Consider the following 21385-nt stretch of genomic DNA (forward strand, 5'->3'; position numbering starts at 1 on the left):
GCAGGTGCCGTCCACAGTGAGAGCAGTCGGGAATGAGCGAATCCTGGCACTGAGACAGAGGACCCAGATGTTGTGGGAAGCGTACTTTTCCTCGGTGGACAAGATAGTTCTCACCACACTAGAGGTCTGCTCACAGCTGCAACACACTCACCATAAAGACCTGGTCACACAATCTGCACTTCTTTATGAAACAGGTGTTTTTAGAGACATGGTGACATTGTGGCTGCGTTAAAGGAATAGTTTGCAATTTCTAGTTGGTGCCAGAACAGTATTAAGGTGTCTTTATGTATGTGAGAATAGATCTTAATTGTTGTATAACTTTTTGATCCCTGGAAAGTTGTAGTACACATGTAGAATGTAACCCCCCCACTACAGTTTGGCAAAGAAGTACTTTTTGTGGAACAAAAAGTACCAAATTTGTCTTAAATATACCACAGTTGCATAAGATACCAACTTTAATTAGCTTGGTTGGACAACAAAACTGCATTTGAGCCTCAGATGAACTTAACTTCAGGGGTAACCTTTCTGCCTACACTGTGCTAAAAAAACCACCACTGTGATAAATCCAGGCACAAATAATAAAATGAGTACTAGAACACACTATTCACTGACTTAACACATCATACACATACTCAGTTTCACATCCATGTCAAATGACAAGAACATTTGGAGATTAGAACTGAGCAGCAGCCACAAAGTAGAAAGACAGCTGTAAAAATGGGTTTCACATAAAAAATGAACTGAACACCCACTGAGATAATATCGTGCTCACAATTGTCATAAAACATCCACTACAATCAGGAAGGGTATGAAACATAAAAACAGATGTCGATGTGTCATCATCTAACAAATCACGACAACTCAATGAAAGGTTCAGTTTTTAAAAATTCAACAGCTAGCTGCCAAAATCCAAGTGATATTATAAATGTATTACAATAATAAAACTAAATACTCGCTCCTTCACTCCCACAAGCAGACATGAAAAAGTCCTAATTCCTGAAAACAGTTGTTTTCCCAGGCGTCTTTAAATGCCTCAGCCTCCTGCCAAAATGTGTCAATGGTCTGATTGCGCAAAAAAAAAAAAAAAAAAAAACAGCTGATGCCACAGTTCTCCACCGGGACTCCAGCGTCAGCTGTGCAGGAGAAAATCTCCATTGGCAAGTGGATGCTGGCCTACTGACAGCTGACATCACCAAACCCAGGCCAGAGTAGCTTCAGTTTGTTTAAAATCTCTAATGGTGCCAGGAGACATACTGTAGTTGGTACTAAAGCTGCTTTCAGAAAGTTCAGACACCATATCGCGATGCTCACCTGTATCTCTGGTGACACCTTGCTTCTGTTTCAGCTTCTGTTTCAGCTTCTGTTTAAACACAGTGCACAGATCTGCATCCAGGAATGAAGGAAAGATGCTTGATGATTTTTAGATTGATTTGCCTATCACTGTTTATTCACAGGACATTCGATCTCAAAGAATTTGTTTAGTTTTTAGCTGCACATGTAAAAGATGGAGGGAAATGCAAGATGTTGGCTGCTTCATTGTATTTAGAAGAGGTCTTAGATTTGGAAGTTACAATAGCTTTCTCTAGTTCTGATGCTCCCTACTGACAAATGTTGCTTTTGGCTGCTGAGTATTGACTAGAAACCTAATTAACATGTTTTATAAGACTGAATAGTCAGTGTTTCTGTTACTGTACAGTTTTGCTCAGGAATGTGCAGGACCAAACCTGTTCCAGCAAAAACATCTACAAAAAGAAGCTACTGCTGTAAACACAGGCTTTCTGTTGAACATACAGCCATAGTTGCTGCCTCCCTGTGGTTTACTGCCCATGTGCTATCATCGTCCTCTTTCAGAAAAGCTTTCCAGCAGAGTTTTCACATTTCATTCAAACCGCCCTTCTATCATTATGATTATGGGGTTGGATCCTGGCCCATCCTCTAAGCTTCTAGTCTTTTAGTGTCTTGGTTCTCTGTTGTACTGTTGGTCTAGTGAACATTTTCAAAGCAGTCCACATCTGATCTGCCTGAAGAAATCCCCTAATGTATAGAAATATATTATTATCACGCTACAGTCCGTCCAAACCTGCCACTTTCTGTCTCACTGCTTGCCGTTGTCAGTCTATGAGATTTTTCTTTCCCAAAGCTATAGGGTCTAGTTAAGAGAAAGTTTCCAGTGTAGTTCATACAGTGTCTTTCTGTCTTTTGTTTTATGTTTCTGTCTTTGAACCAGCTGAGAAGAAATGTACTTCAAAGGTAGTTACTCAAGCTAAGAGAAAGTCATTTAAAGGTTAGCCCAAGGGTTAGATGATGCATCAAAAGAATTAACTTCCTAATGTGAGCAGTTTTTCTACACTGTGCCAGCACATAAAAATGTGGGGAAACAACAGATTTAACCCTGCTGAAATCAGAAGAAATTACCCACATGTACTCTGATGTTTATAAAGGAACGTTAGCAGCCGCTGGTGTACTTGCTGCTGGAATTTATACTAGAGATAATAAAGGAAAGGTTCTGGAGGATGGCGATAAGCTGCTTATATACATACAGCATAGGGAACCTCTTCCCATGAGACAGCTGTGCAGGCAGCCTGAGGTAAGTGAGGCTGAGGGCTTCAGTGGATTGTGGTTTTGCTGCTGTGTTGATACCTCCTGTTGGTGTAAAAAGGGAAGTACACAGAGCATATCAATAGGGACCGCCCTAATGTGCAAACAGAAGTGTGTCAGGTCTCAGATGGCCATGAAGTTTACATGAAGCTCCAAGACTTATCCACTGGCTTAGAGGGAAAAAACATGATGGGAGGTCTTTTCCTGAAGAAGCACAGCATCCACTTCATGGTGTAACACCACCTTGTTCTGTTTCTCACACTGCAGTCCACTTCCAAAGTCACCTGTTTTTTTTTTTTGTCTTCCCCAGATCATTAAGGACCGTGTGTTCTCTCACATATCGAGGAATAAGTACATGTGGAACTCCCACCCAGGAGGTCTGTTGGTCCTACCAGAGTATTCAACTCACCTCGCACATTTCCCTTTCTACTACCTGGGATTAGGTAAACACGCTTGATTTAAATGAGTCTGCACAACATGCAGATTGTGATTGCACCTTAAGCATAGTGATGAGACTATTATGTTAGAGCTGTGGAGGTAGAGATAAGTAATCAACACTCCGGCAGCAAATCATAATCAAATATTTACCAAAGACCTGCTCTGCATTCTTACTGAAATATATCTCACAAATAAGTTTGTTTTTTTGTTTTTTTTTGTTTCAGTCTGTTTAGAGCCCCCACGAGTAAATGTTTATGTGATTATGACATTTTTCCAATTTATTCTGATAGCATAAATGAGCATAAGAAAATTGGGACAATCCTAGTATAATATACTGTGGTTATGTTGCTTTTCTAGCAGGTAGTGATCACTGCCACAGGGTCGCATTGTGATGGTACCACTGGCAGGGAAATGTAAATTTTCAAAATTCTCACATGGTGGTTTTAAAATGTTCTGATGATCATTGATGGGCTAATACAGAGACCTGCTTATTAAGTTTATTTGTATAGCACATTCTCATATACAAAGACAGTCCTTTACATAATACAGGAAAGGGGGGGAAAAAGTGCATTTATGTTTTAAAAAGTTTAACTGATAGATGGTTTATGAAAATCTAAGAAACAAGTCATAAGAGAGAAAGAGAGAAAAAGAATAGTCTTTACCTTATTGAAGATTACCTAATAATTTCAGACAGGTAAAATATTTTCTCTAACCCACATATTTTTTTGACCAGGGGTCAGTCCAGGTCAGGAGTTCACTGCTGTCATCCATGCCGTCTCCCCATTGGTCTCCCAGTCTCAGCCAATCATGAAGCTGCTTCAGGTGGTCTCCAAGTCAAAGTACTGTTCACAGGTCAGTATCACAAACCGAGTAAATATTATGATAAAATAATATAGGTAAAAATCAAAGACTGTTTAAACACATGATGCAAAGTTTTTTTTCTGATCAACTTAATGTCCAATGTTATGTAAAATTTGCTTCACCTGCTGCTGCAGATCATCATTCTTTGGAACAGTGAGAAACCGCCACCGAGTCGGAGCAAATGGCCTCCCATGCCCGTCCCCCTCACCGTGACAGACGGCAGGAGGAAGGTGAGGGCCAGTGCCAATCGCAGCTCACTGAAGCCTGTGCTGACATATGAGTGGCAGCATGACAACCTGTTGGCTGCTCAGTGTTTGTCTTTCTTTCTCGCTGTATCTCTGTAACCGTTTTTCTGTTGCTCGATTTCTGTTTTTGTCTTTCTTCCTATCCATATATATCTGACGTCCACTCGTCTGTGTGCCGTTCGCTCGCATTGTCACTCATTCTCACAGTCCTTACACTGTATTTTATCCTCTGAAGGCAAACTCTACAGTGACTCACATATTTCAGTCACTCAGCATGATCATCTCTTTCATTCTCATGACCTCTGATGGCACAGACCATAGATCATATAAGCTACAATACTTTAACAAAGACTAATCCTTTCCTACTGTATTTCTCTTAGACCACCAGTCGGTTTTTACCTCATGTTGCCATAGAGACAGAAGCAGTACTGAGCCTGGATGAGGACACGGTCCTGCTGACCAGTGAGGTGCGTGTCTAGTTGTAAACACACCCAGATGTGTACACAGACACACCAATACTCCTAATAGCCACAGTATCTAAGTGTTTCATGTCTGTAACTGCAGGTGAACTTTGCCTTCTTGGTGTGGCGGAGCTTCCCTGAGCGGATCGTGGGCTATCCTCCCAGGAGCCATTTCTGGGATCCCCTGAAACGTGCCTGGGGCTACACATCTAAATGGACCAACGACTACTCCATCGTCCTGACTGGAGCTGCCTTCTACCACAGGTACAAAAACAAACAAGCAAGCAAAAGTAACAAAAAATAAGAAATCTGAAAGCTTAATTTTATTTTCAGTTCAAGTTTTTTATGACTGCAACACATAAAAATAATAAAACAAGGCAAATTCTCACAGGAAACCAGTACAAATACAATGACACAAACCTATCAACAAAAAGTGTACAAATAGAACTCAACAGATATTCTTCAGGATATTTTTGCAGTGAAAATTTAAGAGTTCATATATTGTTTCTTTATAAAAATCTAAAGTCACATTTCAAAGACACTGGTAGACCAAATTCTTGTTTGTATAAATCCTTGTGGTAGAAAAGGCTTATGTCTTAATAAACACAGATGGGAAGATTTTGTCAGCATTTTATGCCACAGCTTTCTTATACTTTAGTTTTCTAAAAAAGAAAGAACATCTGTCTGAATGTAATTACTGCACAGAGAGGGTAGTCCAAAAGCTTCTCGTATTTTGAGACAACGTGGTCATTTTTGTCAACATTTTCAGCATTACGTCAAAAAAGTAAACTGAAAACAAACAGTAAGCAGTCATTAAAACATGCCTTGCTCACTGGGCTAAACCTCAGTTTGGTCATTTAAATTATTCAAATTGATTGTGTAGTTTATGTAGTAAGTGATGTAACAATGCACCAAATGGCTTTTAACAGTAGAAATGAAAAAAGGAATTGAAAGTGCTGCACCGAAATTCTCCAGTCTTTAAACCTGTAGAAATAGAGAACATATGTATTGAAACACAGGGGGGCTCCTTTGTTGTGAAATTGTTAGTGTCCCAGATATTGACAGATGTTGACATAAATCATACCATCTACTTTTTCCTGTAGCTGTTACAATGTAGATACTGGTTACCAGACCTCCACCTGTGATAAAATATGCAGAGATCTTTTTTAATCACATATTTTTAAGTGCCGAGTTAATTTGTTTTTTCTAAACAGATTTTCTGGACTGAGTGCTAGTGTAAGAACCTGAAACTGTGATTAGAAATTAACCATAGTGAGACATTTTGCAGAGTGGCAACCAATGTGACAAAATATTCCTGCAAAATGAAAAAATAGGACAATGTCTAATAGAAAAAAAAAACTGACAAGGTGAGAAAAAGAGCAGCTTAAAAATACAGAATGACTTTTAGGACACATTGTTTTGAAAAAGATCAGGAAAAACACCCACAAAGTAGCTGTGGCAATTGAACCTGTGTTCTTAATTACAGAAGTGATTTATGACAACTCCACAGTGCCATAAAGTCCATGTTTCCTGCCAGTATAACACTTTTCACTTCCCCTACAGGTACTACCACTACCTGTTCTCCCACTACCTACCCCAGTCCCTTCGGACTCTAGTGGACCGCACCTCCAACTGTGAGGACATCCTGATGAACTTCCTGGTCTCTGCTGTAACTCACCTGCCGCCAATTAAAGTGGCTCAAAGGAAACAGTACAAAGAGCTGCCCAGTCCACAGGTAAATGACCACTTGTCTTATTTACAGTCTGTCGATACTATTTACTGAAATATCAGGGCAGGACAGAATGTCAAATGAGACTGTCCTGTTTTATCTCCTAGGGTACAAAGAGTGTCCCATGGGCCAACCCAGAGCATTTCAACCAGCGGCAGGAGTGTGTGAACACTTTTGCCAACTGGTTTGGCTACATGCCTCTGGTCCACTCTCAGTTCCGCCTGGACCCAGTCCTCTTCAAAGATCAAGTGTCTGTGCTCCGCAAGAAATACAAAGACCTGGAGAGGGCATGAAATTGACCAACATGGTGGAGAAAAAAAAAAAAACTGGGGAGCATGGGAAGCCTGGTCTGGTGGGGTTTTGGACAGTCATCCTCCAATACTTGCCGGTGAAGATGTGATACTCAAGGACCTCTGAGATGTGGGCAAGGTGGTCCATGTGCAAAATGAACAATGTCCAATCCTCAGACAGACCCTGGTGGACTGTGCTAGACTATATACAAACAAATACATAGAAAAGGCTCTACAATGTTTGAAAGGAGGTTCAAGTGATTCTCCTATCTCCATGACCCTGGAAAGACAGCGACAAAGGAAATTTAGAGGCCATGAAAGACTCCCTGTGTTTGGGCCTCTTGCTGGGAAAGGACAATCTCTACTGCACAGCAAAAAAGAAACGTGTGAACACTTCAGATATCAGTGCTGTTGGCATGGCACTAAGATGCGAATGGCTAATGCAAGAAGCATCTGCGTGGACGGTATTGATGCCATGTAAGCCAGCTGTTTAATGTATGTCTCCATGTTACTGTGCAGGGACTGTTGCCAAGGAAACAGATAATTTTGCATCAAACTGCTAAATGTAAAGTCAATAAAAGGATTTATAAATGCAAACTGTGACATGTTGCTGCAAATTGAGTTTCTTCCCCCTTTACTTGACGCACACACCTTCTATTTAAACAAGTCCAGGTCATTTATCTGTCTGTACACAGCCTGTTGGCTACAGATACATGACCAGAAACTACTTTTTTTTTTTATGTTCACACATTTAGCTGTTTATTTTATACAAAACAGAAGTGACCCAGCAGGTCTATCTTTTGTCTCAAAGTTTACAAAAATAAATTCACAGGTAAGCAAGTCTAACCCCCACAGGGTAAACAGGTGTGCTGTCTAGCACTGAGGAATCTAATCGCATTAAGCACATGCATACGCACGTTCACATTTATGTACAAAGCACCTGAGATACATAGCTGCCAAGGGGCTAATTTAAATTCCAAACCCATAATGTTTTTAACTGCCAACACATAATAATGACAATTGTTCCTATTGTAAACAGTCATCACATCAGCTTCTGTGCTCTCAAAGACAAACCTGCAGTAAATTCAGGTATGTCTGGTGGCAAAACACCATAAATATGGCATTTTAAGACTACTCTTGAGTTCACCTGAGGCAATACAGGTTTCAACTCATTTAAGCAGTGTGAGAACCTAAGCCCACAACTAATTTGAATAGACTACCAGTGATAAAGTAACACCTGTAGAGCACTCGGCAATCACAAAATAGGTTATCAGCTGCTTTGTACAAAAAGATAATTCTTGATACTATAGCAAGAGTTATCTTGATATAGGAGTGCAATGAAACAAGGTTACTATCTATTAACTTTCATTTAAATCTTATCCAATTTCATTAATAGTTTCTCCACAACTGATAATTAACAAATAAAGGCGCTGAGTGAACCGTTGAATAACCTGTCAGTTTCAGTGATTAAGTACCACAAAAGAGGTGCAGCTAAGTGGAAAGACCTGTATTTAAAATCCAACCTGTTTTTTCCATTATGTAGTCCGTGCGTCTGTGGAGGACTGAGTCTTCAAAAGACAGCAGATCAAATGAAGAGTCATCATTTTCTGAGTGTCAGCATGGCATTGACATCCCAAAGCAGATTCCTCATCTGATCCATCAGAACCTTCATCTCCTGGTTCTTCTGACGTACCTTCTACAGATGAAACAAGATATGACATCAATTAGTCATGCTTTTTAGAGCACATGAAACACAGCTTTACCATTCTCTATGCTTTCAGTATTAAGAGATCTTGCTAAACAATAAATAATCTTATTTACAATGATACCTGCTGAAGGATTTTATGTACTTTAAGAATATAATAAACAAGGTGACCAGCCTCAATCAAAATTTTCATTTATTTTGCTGCTGAGTGCCTGGTAGGCTGCCTGAAACTTTTATTCCACTACAGTGTTGGTCCTAATGTTTACAGAAATAAAAACAAAGACAACACCCTGAATTTGAAAATTTACTTAAGCTGCAAATGATGCTGGCTCTTTGCATATCTTGCTTAGCACCAAGAAACCATGTTGGCATATGTCAGTACTGCCACCTAGAGGCTTTTGCGGGGAAAATATACAGTCTTAGTTCAGCACAGCTTAGTATTACTGTTCCCCTTTGGTAACTTAACACACTTTTCCATCTTGATAAAAATACATAGTATCTTTCAGAGGCTTTTTTACTTTTGATGTAAGCTGCCAGGTAGTAATATTTCACCACCAAAGACATTATTTAACAAGTGGCAGCAATGTGGAACCTTTATTTTTTTTCACCTCACCACCATGATAGTCAAAAATTATCCATTAAATAGGCAGAAAATCTTAAAAAAAAAAAAAAAAAACAATAACTATTATGTAACAGAGAGAGAAAACAAAAAGGCACCTCTAGAACTTCATTTCTCTCCTGGTAGACAGCAGGACTGCACGATTCCACCCTGACAGAAACCAGCTCCTCTCCAACATAAGGCACAAGCTGATGACACAGAATACATAAAAAAATGTTTAGGACTGGCTACTTTTTCTTTATAAGAATGCAATGGATGTGGATTTTGGCACAGAAAAGTAGCCCTTTGAAAGGACATAAAATAAAAAAGTATTTTCACTGTCAGTGATATAAAATATGGTTATCGTGGGCCCAAATGTTGAATGTTTTAGAAAAAAAAGGCTTTATATTAAACTGGACATATTGCACACATCTAAGCATAATCACAGGACTTCTTCCTGACCTCTGCTGGACTCTCCTGCAGGTCAGAGGTCATCTCCACACAGCGTTCGTACAGGAGCCGAAGCTTTCTGAAGAGCAGAGTGAGCTGCCGTAGGTGCTCCTGCAGCTTCCCAAAGCGGTCCTGGTACATCACCTGGCTCTGGGTCACACCATTAGGAAGCTACAACAAAAGGACACCATGTCTGAAAAGTGTTAACATTTTTCTTTGTGATCTCAGTGTACTATGCAGACAAACAGTAGGACTGGGCTATATGGAAAAAAAAACAAAGCACTATTTCAGTCAAACTTAAAGGTACTATTTTACACCTAAGTAACATGTAGAGGTAAAATCTTAATTTTGATTTAAATATTTATTTACTTTTAAAATTCAACATGGCAAACGTGGTACATTACATAAGTAAAAAGCACAACACAAGTCCATGGTCCTGACACTGCTCAATCTCCTTCAGTTTTCAGTACAGAAAAAAAAGGAAAAAAAAGGATGAGGCACACTAGACGATTTTAAGAATGTGGGAGACCACAGATATAAGGACAGTTTTAGCCGATTTTTAATATTACAATTTTTGGACCGCACACATTAGAAGATTCAACCAAACTGGGAGGCCACACACTTGCCGATTGTAGTGTATAATCCTGTAGTGTGGTGATTCCACACTACAGGACTTCACAAACACTTACGGGATCAAACGTGACGTTGTGACACACGCCTTTTCATTGTCAGCTCTATGGTAGTAACGTTATGTCAGGCACAATACATGATTATGATTATGATATTTACGATAGAGGCTCCAACCCAATCAGGAGCAGTAAAATAATTGTGTTGATACCACACTTCTTTAGGATTCTTTAAACAGATAATCGGTCATGACAAAACTGGAATCGGGCCATGCCCCACGATCACTGGAGGGGGCAAATCAGGCATCAAAATGGGCCTAAAAATGGTCTAGTGTGTGCCCAGCCTGAGACAGATGTGATAAGAACGCCAAGCAAATGTACCAGAATGGAAGACAGAACAAACAGAGACAGAGAAAGAGGAGTCCTATAAACTAGAAACAGTTAACATTCAGATACCTTATGAGAGACAGTAAAAACAGATTGCAGTATACCTAGTGAAGTTTTCTCTTCTTTGTCACTAGTGCTTGCAAAATCTCTCAAAAACAAGACATTTTTAAAGTGAAACTAAATCTGCAATAGCAATTAAACGTTGATAGGTAATCTTAATATTCACTCTTGCTCATGTATATAAATAAAGGTGAGCAAAAAAACATGTCAGTACTACACTATTCTTTCAGTATGATACAGACAAACTGAAGAGCAAGACTAACTACAGCCTATGATGTTAACATGCTGACCCCTCTTGACAACTGAGAAAATGTGGACTGATGTTTGCAAAAGCAGGGGTCAGAAACAGCATCAGGGCATCTTTTCGCTGAGACATTGTGTTTAGTACCTGCGTGGCTCGTGTGATCTGGAAGATCTCCATGGTGCGGGTAACAATGTCCTGGACGGTCTCCTGTCCAATCCGACAGAGGAACACTGGGGAGATCTCTCTCAGGGCTCCCTGAGGGGGCAGCGGCTGCTGACCCTGAGCTGAGGCAGCACTTGGGGGCAGGTGTGGCTGCTGCTGAGGGGGCATCCCTGCCATCCCTGGCTTCTGAGGCAAGGAAGCTGCCATCGCTACACAAACCTGGGGAAAAGGCAATGAGACATCAATAACTAGTCAGGTGACTGCTTCATAAAAACAATAAACATACTGTCACCACAAAACTACTACAGATTACTTGAGGTGGAGCTAGATCAGACTAATTATGTAAAAGTACTAATATTACACTGTGAAATTCACCTAGTATTGAACCTACTATACTAGTTACCTATAGTAGTATAATTACTAGTATAGGTCCACTATGCAAGTAAAGTCAGATAAATAGATTACCATTAGGCAAATCCTCTAATTTGAAAATCTGAAACCATGAAATACTTGGACATTTTGCATGGAAATGACTTAAAGTTAAAAACATGGATTAATCAACTAATTATTTCAATTCTACTTCTGAATATCATTAGGTAGTTGATCTATAACCAAGCAAAGCATCTTAGGAGTTTCATCAATGCTGGAAAGTAACTAAGAACATGTACTCAAGTACTGTGGTTAAAAACAATTTTGAGGTATTAGTACTTTACTTGAATATTTCCATAATCTCCTGCTTCAAACTTCAACTTCACTTTACTTTTCAGAATCAGGTAGATGATACAAAATTCAGTATAAACATAAAATGTAGTAAGGCTGGTAGGAGATTCACCAAGCAAGTCAGAAGCATTTAAACTAACTCAAATTGTAAGCATATCAGGTAGTTAAACTTAACTCTACCTTTACCTGCTGAAACATTAACTGGTGTAATATAATGACGTATCAATAATCATATTCCAATAATGCGCCATTGAGCATCTTTGCTTTTGACACTTCAAGCATATTTGTCTGCTAAAACGTTTGTACGTAAATTAAATTATTTAGTACGTAACTAAACTGAATCTTTACACTACTGCCCGTACGTTTATTTGTGTAAAGCATATGTAAGATACGTAAAATCTTTATCTGTTAAGGAGCTAAAGCTGTAAAAAGTACAATAATTCTTCTGAAATGATGTGAAGCGGGTATAATAAACGATAAGACAGTTGCAGAACTCCCCACTACCAATGCCTTCAACGTTAAGCTAACGTTAGCCCCTCCAATAAACTGGAGTTAAACGATAACACTAGCTACATAAATATGAGCATTTCCATTATATCGATTGTACGAAGTGTTAACAAAACCCAACAGACCAACACTTTTACTCCCGTTGACACTGAAAAAAGCGTTAAAACTGTGACACAAGCTAATCTTGGTGGCTAAACATGCTAACCTAAACAATGCACAATCGGACGGCGGCACAATAGATGCTACTTAGCCGCTAGATAGCTAGCTATCTAACTATCAAAAAACGCTTACCTAAATTAACAACGCCCTTTGGCTAGACGCTGTCCAAATATCGGCGGCTTGCTCCGGTAGTTGCGTAGAATAACGTTGGCTTGTTTACTAATTTCAGCGACACATATCTCGTCTCCTCCGCAGATTCTTTCGGAGAGCACAGCGCATTAGCGTGGGCATCACGTCACTTCCTGGCAGAGAAAGGCCCGTTTCCGAGCAGTGACCTTCTTCTTCTTCTTTGGTGTATAAGGGCAGGCGTCATCCCCGTGCTGCATGACTGCCACCTGGAGTGAAAGTGAAGTAGGGGGAAGAGTCATAGTCATAGTTTAGTATATACAAGCAACAGCATAAAATCATATATTATTATTAAGGTATTTTACACATAGCATGGAAAATTCAAAGCATTAGTACTAGTAGTAAAATAAAAGTACTACAAATACTCAATTCTTCAAATGTTACTGTTTATAGCCATAAAAATGTACGTTCTATATTCAATGTACTGTAATAGACACATTAGATACTTATACACAACCAGTAACTGGTAACTATATTTTTTGTAAGACATTTTTAGTAGTGTTACATAGGTCCTTTTTACATAGACCCATTATCACACTTTCATAGAATAAAACCGAGCAAATACAACTTGAAACAATGGCCATGAAGTAGTTATATGAAGGTCAAAAGAGTGAGGCTTGTTTGCCTACCAGCCTGGCCAGGCCAATAAGATTCAGCGAAATCATTAGTCATTCACGTGGTGACCTGTTTCCTTGTTTGTGAGGGCGGATGACTTTATCCACGGTTTACATAAGATCAAAGTTTGCACTCCTTGTTAAGAGGCAGGTGTTTTAAGGGAGCACATTTTGTTTTTCATTCAGTGTGGATTAGTATTTAAGAGTCTTTGCTGACCTTTAGTAATATTTAAACACTGGTACCAGCATTTTATAAGTAATAATAATGAGTGAAAGTTTAGAAAATATGTACTTACGAGAGAAAAAAAACAATTTGCATATGTTTTAAATTTTCTCCAAGGAAACTGTAGGCTCCTTTCAGCAGTGTGCAAAGATGCTTGCAAATACAGAAAGTAGAGTCTGGTTTTGCAGCTGAAAAGCAGAGCAATTGTCCTATTTCCCCCTGATCTGTGTCACTGCAAGCGGTTGTGCCACCCTTTTGTTTGTATACTTCACAATTTTCATAATTGTTGCATGTGTTTACTGTACTACCTCAGCTTCAGCTTTTTTAGTATCCCAGCTAAGATTTGGTTTGCAACCAAACATTAAACGCAGAAGTCACAAGAACACGCTGATGGCAATGGACGGCACAGATAGTAAAAGAAGAAAGCATTAACATCAGATACATACTAACATATCTGACAGCTCCAGTAAACCTACAAATACAGGGAGTGCCTTTCATGCTGTAAGCTTTCATGCATCATCCATTGTTCATTCATTAACCTCACATAAAACATTACTTCATGCAACCTGTAACTCTCATCACAAAAAGAAACAAGGACTGCAATGTTTGATTACCTTTGGGGATTGTTTTAGAGCCTCTGCAAACAGAAAAATAGGAAAACTCATGATAGTGTTACAAATTAAATATGAGTGTGTTAAATGAGTGTCTAGTAGCACTGAGGACACAGAGCAGACATTACAATTCCCGATACCAGGAAGTACACAGCTGATTGTATCGCAAAGGGCAAGCTTTAATGTAGCTTCCTGAACAACCTGATGTTGAGAGAAACTTGAAGCACTCTGTGTCATGGTTTAAGTGTTTTTGGTTTATGATTCAGTTTTATTAAGGGACCCAGGATAGCTTTGCATACTCTTTTTTTAATGTCCTGCTGTGTATAGACTGCGTTTGTGGACTACTTTATCAGTCTTAACCTTGAGATAACTTTTGCCACACAGAGTCCTTGTGAGAATTTTGTAAGTTATAACTGTCGTAAATAAGCTCACAAAATAAAAAGGTAGGGTATTGTCTGTTTACTTTCTTATTAATAGAGAGGTCAGTTTTTATGGAAGACAGAGGGACTTTCACAAAGCTACAAGCTTTATACACTTATTTTGGAAGTGAAACACTACTAAGCTGGAAACTGGAAACTTATCTTATATCTTGCATATATATCTCACAAATCTTACGCCAAAATGTCATTGTTATTTCATACACAGGTTCGTACACAGCTGTCGTGCCACTGTTTTGTTTTGTAGAAAGTGATAAGGTGCCGGTTTTACCGCAAGTATTTGCACAAACTCATTATCAAAAAGTACATATCTCAGGGGTACATTCCTTGGCATTTACCTCAGCTACTCCAACAGCTCCTTCAGACAGGCAAGGTGAAATCAAATATGCCTTATTCCCCACATTTTCAATACAGGCTGGAAAAAATATGTAACATTTTTGTGTTATCAAAGTAACCATGGAAGTCTTTACTGATTGGTTTCTGTGGTCACATTCCACTTGAGGTGAATTACCTTATTAACTTTCTTTCTTTGAATTTGTTGTTGGCCAAACTGGAAAGCTGATGCATACATATGGATGATCAATATTAAAAAACAATTATAATGCATCAACAAACTGAGTTAACAGAGTTCTAAGATCTGATGTGTTAAACTGTTCGTTTTCATTCGGTGATGCAAGAAAACCACCTGTCAGAGTTAAGTCCGTGTTCACTTTGAATCAGACTCCTCTATACTGCAAAAGCTCAGAGTCACTTATGTTACATCAGCTATTATTCATTCATTCAATATCTATACCTGCTTATTCCTTATTAGGCTCATGGGGATCTGCTGGAGCCTATCCCCGCTCTCTTTGGGTGAAAGGCAGGGATAACCAGGTAAGACAGGTCACTAACCCATCACAGACATCAGCTATTGCTTTATCATTAATTTGATGTAATTAGCTCAGCATTTCAGTTCAAGTCCTGTCAAGTTTATTTTCCCAGAACTTGTAATCATTAGGTCAGTAAAAGTAAAGCTGATTGTTCACATACATGAATCGTGTTAGCCTAAGTTAGCTTGTTAGCATACTTCCCAGCATACATTATAACTGTACAATTTTATTTATAGTTGCTTGGCACTCCATGTATGGATTATTGTATTTACTTCAGACAGACCAAAATTAAAATTAGTCAAACTATAAAACATGCAGATATCAGTCGCTTCATGCCGCACTTCCTTTTGTTAGTCAAATAGATTTCATAACTGATCCTGTTCAGATTGTTGTTGCTGACAATATAGTGATGCACCAATAATTTGTTTGTGCATTTAGACTTTCAAAAAACACTGAGCAACATAAGTATTTATTTCAAGGTGAATTTAAGGCCACCCAGTGAATGTAAGTCCACTATTCACTCTCCTTTTAGCTCTTTTAGGTTTTTTTGCGCAGCATTTCCCAGTGACTACCTGTTATCAGTATCAGTGTTATGGAAAGGTGGGAGGTATAAAAGGACAGGCACAAAGGTGGGAGCAGCCATAAAGGAAACATCTAAAAGTCAGGATGAAGAAAACTGGGATTCTTGTCCTTTGTGTCTCTTTGACCTTCATACAAGGCAGCACTGAGGTAAGGGACATTTACCAGGTGAAAAACATGCAAAGGGACAAATGAGGTGAGTCCACATTCAGAGCATCTCTGATTAGTGAAAACTGATTGGACACCTGATTTAGATTTTCAGCACAAAGCAGGTTTTCAGGTGTGGTGTCAGATTTAATGCAACAGTTCAACGTATCTCAAAATGTAGCAGATAGAGCTAAACAGACATCATTGCATACAAAGTATTAACTGGTAACCAGGAATAAAATGATGCATACATGCATAAGTAAAACTTGCACTAATGAGTCAGCGCTTGGCATCTTTTCTCTACTGGGTTAAGATTTGAGTCTTAAAGTCCATAACTGAAATTAGTTATTTGTAATTTTGTCGATCAGTGTTTGTGTGTTTAAAAATGCCTTTACAATGGGAAACCACTGGTTACTTTACAAATTGGCCCATTTAAAAAGAAAACATGTCATATTAACTGTTTTATCAATTTTGTAATTAAATTAGAAAATAATTTCTGCTTTTCAGATCTGTACATTAACGACGAAGGGAATATATTTATAATTCTGTGAAACTGAACATTTTAGATGTACTTTATATTGTCATTCTTCACTAATCCTTTATTTGCTTGTGCAGGCTGCTCTGTCAGCTGTGGGTGGGCTCTAAGTTAAGATAAACTAGATATGACCTATTAGGGAACTAATGCATAGGAGGGGAGAAGCACAATAGAGAGATTCAGATATAGACAGTCAGAGCAAATGTGTACTGCAGGACCAACCGCAGCAATATGCAAAGTGCGGTTAATGTCTTCATATGCCATGCACTCAGCTGAAACACCTGATGCTTTACCTTTGCATACTGTGGCTATGAACGACTTTTCACAAAGACACACTGTACTGTGGGAAAGCTTTATCTGTGGCACTGACTAAAATAGTATGACGCAGAAAGGAAGTTCAGCCAGTTTAGGACAGAAGAGAATATGGAGAAAGAGATTAGGCCAGTGCTGCAAACAAGAAGAATATTATTAAGTCTAGAAGTATGTTCTGTTTCTGTTTAATTTGTTTATTATATTTTTACTTTTTTAAGTGGGTCACCCAAATTATAGCAATTGCTGGCACAATGTAAGGGAAATGCAAAGATTTTCTTTGTGGGCTCGTAGCAGAAAAAAATTGCATTAAAATAATGATGACACTGATGACAACTGATGTGATTGATGTGTCTAAATACAGTCCAGATTGACAAGCAGGATGTGCTCAGCCTAATAACAAAGACCGAAGGCCGGAGAAAGTTTTATCCTGGCTAAGTAAAAAAAAAAAAGCTCACTAACTGCTTAGTTTGTGTAAATAGTTCAAAAAAGAAATTTCAAAATTAAATTTTTGAATGCAGACTTTCCTTACACTTGTAAGTGTGTAAAATTAATTTACACAGCGAGCGGGCCAAGTTTAGGAACTGTGCGCAATAATCTGGCAATATATGCTACAGTCCTGGGAAAAAAGGGCAGTTGGATAAATGGTTACACATCAAGAAATATAATTCCCTCTGAAATCATAGAGTTTTGCTTTTGCATTTTAAGTTAATTATGGCTTAAACATAAACTGCAGTATTGTGTAACATAGCACTAGGAGGTTGGTATTTGGTATATTTTCAAATATCTTGACTCCAGCTGTAACCTCTAGCTCTATTTGTACAGTACTGCATGTATACACAGTTACAAGATTGACATCCATATTTTTCCTGTCACAGAAAATGTACTGTGTCTATGTGTTAAGTGAACCAAATCAAATTAATGTTATCTTCATGGTTATATACCTGCAGATGTAAGTGACAATATATGTTTGCATGTGCTGTTTTTAATAGTGACCTGTTGAGTTGGTTTATTGTAGATGTCAACCAGCAGCACTGCACAAACTGGTACCACACCACTGCCTGGCAACAGCTCTACTCACGTAACCTCCAACAACTTCACCAGCAGTACTGAAACCACAAGGCCTCCGCTCACCTCCACCTTCTTCTCCACTTCAGCTAACACCTCAAACTCCACAGCTATCAGTTCGTCACAGCAGCCCACAGCAACTCAAACCTCTCGAGCCACAGCATCCACCAGTCAGCATCCTACAGCTACTCAGGCCCACATTTCAACAATTTCAACTGCAACGTTAAAAGGAGGATCTGATGCTTTGTTCAGGTGCTACAGTCAGCTGCTTGTCCTTCTGATCTCTATCCTGATCTGCAGTGCATAAAGCGAAAAGTCCAGAACTCAGTGCATTTTTAAAATTTCTATTGTTATATTCTAAAAAAAAAAATCACAGATTTGCCTGTGCTCAACTAGATTTTTGACCCTGGGGCACCTATTTAATGGCTTTTAACTGTGGCTGTGGCAGATTTATTGTATAATACCAATACTATGAAGTGCTTTGTTTGCACTGAACTCCTTTCCACTTTCTCCACAAAGTCTCTATAAATGATGTATATCCCCATTCAAATGATAAAACTATATGTTACTAAACTCAAATATATAGTGGGTATAAATTGTCTGTGGATTTTTTCAGCAAATGAAATGGTCATTGAATCAGCACTGATGTCAAAATGTACACATGGGCAACTGGGAAGGGAATGATGGGAATCTGTGGTGGAAAAATAGAACTGGATTTATATGAACCTCAGTTCTACTAAAATGGATGGTAATGCTAATGCTGTGTTGTGACCCGATTTGCATTTTGATTTTGATATTAAAAAGATACTCAATTTTATTCAAACCTCTCATTCAAATGTGGGCTTTGGTTTCCTTCTCTTTTTCTGGCTTCACTTCCAGGCTTTTGTAACCTTACAGCAATGAATGTAAAGATACTGCTAAACAATGGCTTTTGTAGTATGTAGACAATAATGAGCATATTATGTGTAATGGGTTGAGTGAAAGGTTATGTATACTGTAGATTAGTAGTCATCCTGCCTTCAAATCAGGCAAATTGTAACAAATTGTTTTCAGGTTGCTTTATATATATTTGTAGGTCAAGTATACTCTTATTGTTAAAATAAGTCAGTTTAATTCTGATTTGACTTAATAATTGTCAGAGGAATAAATTTTTTTTGCAATACTGATTCACAGATGCTATTATTATGCTATTATACCTCATTGAAAAAGATTTAAGATAAGATTCATTATTTTTGAGTATTAACCAATTAGTTTATTAATTTTAGAGATCTACAAATAAACTCACAGCCACAAAATGACAAACAGCGCTGCAGGTAAGTGGCTGGAGCTGAACTAAGACAGACAAGGTATATCCATAGCCAGACTGATTTCACTTGAGTCAGTGTGAAGTTTTGCATTTGTGAGCCATCACTAGGGTGGAGACTGAGCCAGACTTCAGACTTCCTGAAAGAAAACAGGTATCAGGTAAATAATCTGAATATCATATAAAAGGCCAGTCTCAGGTAAGACAGATTTTGTTAAACTAAGACGCTCAGGAAGGACAAACAAGTGCCTTATACCTTGAAAAGGTTTTGTCGAGCAATTTCCAGCTGTTCATTTATCTTCAAGAGGAAATCATCTATTATCAAACATGAAGTACCTTATCCTGGGGTTGTTTTCACTGGCTCTGCTGGGATCAGTCTACACACAGGTACAGTTCTTCACTTCATGTTAAATACAAACAGATACATAGAGCTAGTTAACAAATTTAAACTTAAAAAAGAATAAAAGACCTTAATCTGATTTTACTGGTTTGTTGAAGTTAAACACTGTTAAAAAAAGATTAATTCTTTAGTATAAAAGTATCTTGAATAAATGAATATGTTCATTGAAATAAATTGTCAGTATGTTTTAATAACCTGTTAAATTTCATTTCATTCATTAATAGTGTATTATCTTGTAATTTAAACGACTGCTTAGATGGAAACACGTATTTGGATGACTACTTTAGTATTTTTCCACTAAATATACCACTATATATATTGGGCTCTGTACACACCATTTACAATGCTGTGTTGTGCCAAGTTTCTGTCTACTTCTTCTGTCCTTATCCACACAGATCCAACCATCAGATGTCAGAGCTTCTTTAAACACCACTACAACATTGAAAAACTCTACCGCCACCAACACCACCATCACCATCACCACCACCACCACCAGCAGCAGCGGCAGCAGCAGTGGCAGTGGCAGCGGCGGCAGCAGCGGCGGCAGCGCCGGCGGCAGCGCCAGCGGCAGCAACAGCACCAGCACCAGTCCCTCAGGAACCAGTTCCAACAGCACAGGCAGCCAAATGAGTACAACTGCTATCCTGGTCTTTGGATCTTTTGCTCTGCTTGCACTTTGGCTGTGAACACCCCCTTCATGCTCAGGGCTGCTGTGAATCCTAAACTACAACATTGTTTAAAAAATGGCAAATATGAGTTTATTTTAGATCATGTAGAATAGGACATGCATTTTCAGGTGTGGTTTATGATATATGATAGACCAAGCCTACTCATCAACTAATTTACACCAACTTGATGTAAACAATGATGTAAATAAGACCTTACATTGATATATGAAGGAAAAACCTGCTGCCCATGAATCACAATGAGTTTAAGGATGTTTGATTCAGAGATCCAAAATCATATTTACACTTTGTACATACTGTAGACTCATTTATTCTTGTGTGAAATGTTTATTTAAAGTAACTAATATTATTCATTAATATTTAATAATATATATTATTTTATATTTAAATATTAAATATAAATATATATTATATGTTATTAAATAAGTGCATTGTGGTTTTTGTGTTTAGACTTGTCACACTATAATAGTTGTGTTGAACAGTTTTTTTTTGTGTGTGTTCAGTACTATAATTCTTTATACATAGTGGTACAAGTAGTAGTATTATTAGTATTATAGTATATGCTTTATACTGGTATGTCCAAAAACCAATAAACACAAAATTAACAGAATGAAATACAACAGGAATAAAATATGTCTCTATTACCAACTACTATGTATCAAAAAAAAAAAAAAAAAAAATGCATGTAGAGTAAGGACACATCACTTCAAAATATGAGGTATGGATAGGTTCTATCAGCAGGTTAATGTTTAACTGGTTGTAGTTGCCACAAAACGCTACATACACATTTCACTGTGTCATAAACATTTAGGAAAAAAATGGAGAAGAGATAGAGATTCACCAAGAAGGAGGCTCAAAGCTTTTATTTGCTACACTATAAGTGAAATTTAATATTAATACGCACCCTTAAAATTTATTTTCATTTCCTCAGGTGGTAATACCATAAATGCTGCAGCAGATTAAATACCATTATCATACACCGAAGGGTAGGAATGGCCCATTAAATCCATCAAACTAGAACAGGGCAAAAGGGTGAACAAGTATGAATGACCCTTCAGTGACTCATCATATCACAATATCTTTGTTGCTTTTGTGCTTCTACTGTGCTACGCATCAGCTGGTCTGAGTGTTACACCTGAGGACAATAAAGTAAAACAGAACAGGGGAAAGAACAGGGT

At 38.2% G+C, this 21385-nt stretch overlaps 3 protein-coding genes and 1 long non-coding RNA gene across 9 annotated transcripts in view; 3 read left to right on the forward strand and 1 right to left on the reverse strand.

Annotated features, from left to right (window-relative positions):
- ext1c (exostoses (multiple) 1c) overlaps window positions 1-7225 on the forward strand; it is a 65518-nt gene extending 58293 nt beyond the window's left edge. For both annotated transcript variants that reach the window (XM_026299904.2, XM_026299905.2), the window contains 8 exons: window positions 5-124; window positions 2909-3041; window positions 3770-3888; window positions 4032-4127; window positions 4523-4609; window positions 4707-4867; window positions 6167-6338; window positions 6440-7225. In XM_026299904.2, coding sequence (XP_026155689.1) covers window positions 5-124; window positions 2909-3041; window positions 3770-3888; window positions 4032-4127; window positions 4523-4609; window positions 4707-4867; window positions 6167-6338; window positions 6440-6625 — 1074 coding nt within the window. In that variant the 3' untranslated portion in view covers window positions 6626-7225. The remainder of the gene's footprint in view (window positions 1-4; window positions 125-2908; window positions 3042-3769; window positions 3889-4031; window positions 4128-4522; window positions 4610-4706; window positions 4868-6166; window positions 6339-6439) is intronic.
- Window positions 4953-12537, reverse strand: LOC113126093 (mediator of RNA polymerase II transcription subunit 30). 5 transcript variants are annotated; one of them, XR_003295267.1, is made up of 7 exons: window positions 12373-12537; window positions 10837-11073; window positions 9388-9546; window positions 9045-9134; window positions 8146-8318; window positions 5688-5742; window positions 4953-5587 (listed from the first exon to the last, which is right to left on the reverse strand). XR_003295267.1 is itself a non-coding variant. In XM_026299906.1 (5 exons), exons 2-5 carry the CDS (start codon window positions 11059-11061, stop codon window positions 8223-8225), a joined length of 570 nt encoding a protein of 189 aa, XP_026155691.1. In that variant the 5' UTR covers window positions 11062-11073; window positions 12373-12537; the 3' UTR covers window positions 7351-8222. The 5 variants fall into 5 exon arrangements, 1 of the variants encoding a protein (XP_026155691.1); XR_003295269.1 differs by lacking the exon at window positions 5688-5742; XR_003295266.1 differs by having other exon boundaries at window positions 4954-5742.
- A 3257-nt stretch (window positions 12538-15794) lies between these two features.
- Window positions 15795-18648, forward strand: LOC113126495 (uncharacterized). Its single transcript, XR_003295313.1, has 2 exons — window positions 15795-15909; window positions 17769-18648. It is a non-coding gene; the product is annotated as an uncharacterized LOC113126495 (long non-coding RNA).
- A 704-nt stretch (window positions 18649-19352) lies between these two features.
- On the forward strand, window positions 19353-20428 carry LOC113126755 (uncharacterized protein DDB_G0283449-like). Its single transcript, XM_026300872.1, has 2 exons — window positions 19353-19508; window positions 19917-20428. Exons 1-2 carry the CDS (start codon window positions 19449-19451, stop codon window positions 20205-20207), a joined length of 351 nt encoding a protein of 116 aa, XP_026156657.1. The 5' UTR covers window positions 19353-19448; the 3' UTR covers window positions 20208-20428.
- Window positions 20429-21385: the final 957 nt, after the last annotated feature.

This window comes from Mastacembelus armatus, chromosome 11 (assembly GCF_900324485.2).
Source record: "Mastacembelus armatus chromosome 11, fMasArm1.2, whole genome shotgun sequence".
Lineage (NCBI taxonomy): Eukaryota > Metazoa > Chordata > Actinopteri > Synbranchiformes > Mastacembelidae > Mastacembelus > Mastacembelus armatus.